This window comes from Pagrus pagrus (assembly GCF_965226575.1).
Source record: "Pagrus pagrus genome assembly, chromosome: 18".
Lineage (NCBI taxonomy): Eukaryota > Metazoa > Chordata > Actinopteri > Spariformes > Sparidae > Pagrus > Pagrus pagrus.
This window is the reverse complement of record NC_140202.1, coordinates 10350749-10355294: the sequence shown is the minus strand read 5'-3', so window position 1 is coordinate 10355294 and position 4546 is coordinate 10350749. Positions and strand designations below refer to the sequence as shown.

Sequence of the window (4546 nt, the reverse complement as noted above, 5' to 3'; positions counted from 1 at the left end):
GACCCCCTCTGTTGTGTGTCCTCTTCCTCTGATTCTTCCCCTGGCGCCAGTCAGTTTGCTCAGAGATTACAATGTCAGGTCAAGACTGCAAAGTGTCATTAATGCAGGATGACCAGACTCGAGGGTTTAGGGCTTACAACATTGTCTCCATATTGCATTAAGTCTAAAGAAACAACTCATCTTTTTTTTCTTCTGTGATTTCTCTTAAATGATTTCCACAAAAGGGGAAATAAGGAGGAACTGGTGTCAAGAAAACTGGTCAAAAATAATCTAAATCCTGAATATTGTATCTCCATGTCTGTTCATGAATGTCAGTGATATATATACTCACAGGTTGGGTCCCTTACTGCCGCTCCCTTTTCAGCTTTTTGTCATTTTGAGCTTATTTGGACTTGTCCCTCTCTGTTGGGGCAAAATGATGCTTAAGAAGCATAAATGAGCTGGTCATACAACTTCATTGTGCCTCTTTGATGATACTCGGTGGCCCTTATGTCTGTTCAAAGTGCTCTCAAAGTTTCTAGAAAGAGTGGAATTCCCTACTGACGCAAAATAGTCATATGTGGACGGATCAGCTGATGTGCAGCACATAATGGGTTATTCTCACCTGTATATAGTTGTCACAACAGACAGAATCATAAATATGCAGCGCCGATTTATTCATGTTTACAACTTAATACGAAGCAATGTGTATTTTCATGAATTATTTCCCTGAAATGTCAATGACTATTGTTTGCTGGTTTAGGAGTTTTGCTCCGCCCCCTGTGTTTGTCGTAAACCTGGCTCCTGGCTCCAATAAACCCGGGCTAAGAGCGCCCTGGGCTCGCCTCCTTCTCCAAGGCGATCAATAGGATCTCAGGCGCACTACAAGCACTCTCTTACGTAGACATCCACCAAGGAGAGAGCCGATACAACAACACGGTTGATCTGCTCAAACACAAAAATCTACCTGCTTTCTGAATCATGTCGTTGAGCCCAAAGCACACAACGCCTTTTTCAGTGACAGATATTTTGAGTCCAATCGAGGAGACCTACAAGAAGTTTAGTGCCATGGACGGCGCAGGGAACCTAACCTCTCCACTGGGAGCCTACCGACAGCCTCAGGTGTCTCAGACCGGCATGCAACAACACTCCATGGGCCACAACGCCACCGTGGCCACCACTTACCACATGCCGCACACCGTCTCCCAGTTCTCCCACAGCGCAATGGGGGGATACTGCAATGGAAGCATTGGCAACATGGGAGACCTCCCGTCGTACCAGGAAAGCATGCGGAATAGTGCTGCAGCAACAGGGTGGTACAGCGCCAACCCGGATCCGAGATACTCAACAAGTAAGTTATTTACTCCATTTTACACAATTTACTGATTTTTTCATCGGACAGGAAAAAATGTAATTGGCATTTCAGGAGTAAGAGGGGGGGAACGCTCACAGCTAAATATGTATCGCTTTTTAAAATATATTTCATTTATTTATTGGGGGCTACTGATGAAATATGAATGTAAATAATGTACACTATTTTAAGATATCCTTAATTTTAACTTACTATTTATGATGGTGAAACTGAAAAGGAGATCATTCTTTCAAGTCTGGCTCGACTTTTTTATCTTTGGCATGAATAAATATTTTAAAACAAGATATAGATATTTATTATTATTATCATTATTATTATTAGGATTATTATTATTATTATTATTATTATTTATGTTTTTATAGCTAATGCTTCAACTTCATTATTTAATGTAATAATCAATAAACACTACTTCAGGCGAAACAGTGTTCTCCTCTTCTGTTTATTGAACGCATGTATATGTATGTATATTTTTAAGTTTCTAGATTCATGGGACCTTCCACAGGTATGAACATGACCGGCATGGGGGGTCTCACAGGAATGGGGGACGCCACCAAATCCATGCCAGCTCTCCACGCTGCGCCCAGGAGGAAACGGCGCGTCCTGTTCTCGCAGGCTCAGGTCTACGAGCTGGAGAGGAGGTTTAAGCAGCAGAAATACCTGTCGGCGCCTGAGAGGGAGCACCTGGCCAGCATGATCCACCTGACACCGACCCAGGTGAAGATCTGGTTTCAGAACCACCGGTACAAGATGAAGCGGCAGGCCAAGGACAAGGCAGCGCAGCAGCTGCAGCAGCAGCAACAGGACGGTAACCTGTGCCAACAGCAGGCGCAGTCTCCGAGGCGCGTAGCCGTGCCAGTTCTGGTGAAGGACGGTAAACCGTGCCAGAACGGCTCGAACACGCCGACACCGAACCAGCAACAGGTACAACAGAGCCAACAACAAAGTCAACAACAGAACGGGGCCGGAGTTGTGCTCGCATCCCCGACCAGCAGCCTCGGCCAGCATCAGAGCCAGCAGCAGGTGAACGCTTTGGAGCTGGAGGAGATGTCGCCCAGCCCCCCCTCACTGCACAGCCAGCTCAACATGGCCCAGATAGACACATCTGCTGTAGATTACACCAGTAACATGGTCAGCTCAAACCTCCTCTACGGCAGGACGTGGTAGGACTTACAGTACAGTACTGTCACTTTCCACTTTTTTTATGTGAACCTGCGGATGAGCCCATGCAACAGCGCAAATATATATATATATATACATATATATATATATATATATATATATATATATATATATATACATAAAGGCTGGAAATGGGGGCCCTTTGGTGTTGGAGGGGACAAGGCGCGCACAGAGGCGCACCAGCTGATCAGGGCACATTTTCTTGACATCTCTGAGAGGGGAGTCTATTTTTGAACATTACAGAAATGGCTGCCCTTGAAAGCAATTATGTCGTTTCTGGACCTTTTGTAATCCATGTTTTGGACCTTCCTCATGATGTTTTAAACGTAGTCTATGTTGTTGAAACAAAAAGGAATGCTGCTTCACTTGAGTGCGGACTGGGGGGAAAGGTGGATCAGGTCTGAAGTACACTAAGCCACCACTCCTTATTTGCGGTGATAACCTGGTATTTTATCATATTAATATTGTAAACTAATGTATTCATTTAGACTTATTGAATAAAGTAGGGACTTGTATATTTGGCTAACACACAAGAATGCGTTTAACTGTATAATAATCGTTATTGCGTCCACTTTTATGTTTTCTTTATTCTTTTGTAAGTTAAAAAGGAACAAATGCGTGATGGCTGCTGTATATGTTTCAAAACCAAGTGAACGTTAACAATAAATAACTTGAAGTGTGAGAGCTATTCCTGAAGAAGTAATTTTTTAAAAGGCATCTGTTTTTGGAGTGCATTTTCATTATGTTGTGATTGAGACCAAATTGAGCTGGAAAGCAAGGTCGATGAGGGAGCCAGCATTGTTCAGGTGACATTTTGGAGGGCTGCCTTTCATGGAGGATGTTTGCAAGACTCTAAGACCGGGAAATCACCCTTTTAAAAAGTACCAACATCTTACAGCAGGTTTAATATTGACATTAATGTATGCATTCATAAAGTTCTTGTTTTAAATTAACTTATTGATATTACTGTGTTTAATAGGCCCAGACCTTCGGTTTGCCGCAGTGTAATTGGTCAATTTTATTGTGAATGCGAGCTTCCATAAAGTACACAATGACTACCAATTATTGTAAGAGCGAATATATTATCCAAAGGAATGGAGTACATGCCTCATATTATTATTATACGGCATTAAAGTTAATTATTATTATTATTATTATTATTATTATTATTATTATTATTGTGCAAAGGCCTCAGTCGCTCTGCTAAATTATCATTTTTCAAAATAAAGGGTTCTAGCGTCAATTTGAATTAAAATACAAAAAATTCAAATATGCCTCTTTTTAGCTTTGTGAATTTATATTACCCAGGACCTTAAATTCAAACTCCGCTTTATACGAAAAACTGAATGTGAGCGTAAGTGACGCTGGAGACGGTTAGGTTTTGGTGGGATTAATATATCTCGAAAAGGCGCACTGATATTAAAATGAGAATATGCTATATCATGTCAAATCTTGAAAATATTCCAGAATTCAAGAGTTAAGTCCCCCTTTTTTTAAAAAAAGAGAAAACCCTTCCTGTTTCTAAATACACTCCTTTATTTTAAAGCTACTTCCTGTTATAATTTCTGATCAAATCAGAGTTAAAATAAAATATGACGAAATATAACACAATCATAATTACAAAAAAGCTTAATGAATTTTGAAGAAGTTAATACTGCAAGTTTGGATTTAGTTTTATTTTGTTGTTTTTTTAATAACAGTGATTTCCAATTTTTTTTAATGCAATGAAACACCGTAAGGCTGTAACAAAATGTTCAAAATACCCAGCAGCACACACACTTTCTTTTTTCATTCACACACAAACTCACATGCACTGTCTGCATACGTACACACACACAAAGACACACAGACAAGCGTCATTCTGATCAATCTCTTTAGCAGATGAATGATTTGTGCAAACAAACTCCAAAGTGTTTAAGGTCATCACTTAGCATCAGTGTCGATCCCCCTTTTGCTTCTGTCCTCCAAAACCTTTTCCACACAAGCAGTGGCTCATAATAGGATCCAACATTTCAT

At 40.7% G+C, this 4546-nt stretch overlaps 1 protein-coding gene across 2 annotated transcripts; it reads left to right on the top strand.

Moving 5' to 3' along the window:
* The first annotated feature begins 804 nt into the window (after positions 1 to 804).
* nkx2.4a (NK2 homeobox 4a) lies at positions 805 to 2578 on the top strand. 2 transcript variants are annotated; one of them, XM_084381181.1, is made up of 2 exons: positions 805 to 1330; positions 1854 to 2578. In XM_084381181.1, exons 1-2 carry the CDS (start codon positions 961 to 963, stop codon positions 2513 to 2515), a joined length of 1032 nt encoding a protein of 343 aa, XP_084237307.1. In that variant the 5' UTR covers positions 805 to 960; the 3' UTR covers positions 2516 to 2578. The 2 variants fall into 2 exon arrangements, with proteins under 2 accessions (XP_084237307.1, XP_084237306.1); XM_084381180.1 differs by having other exon boundaries at positions 1827 to 2578.
* The last annotated feature ends 1968 nt before the right edge of the window (positions 2579 to 4546 follow it).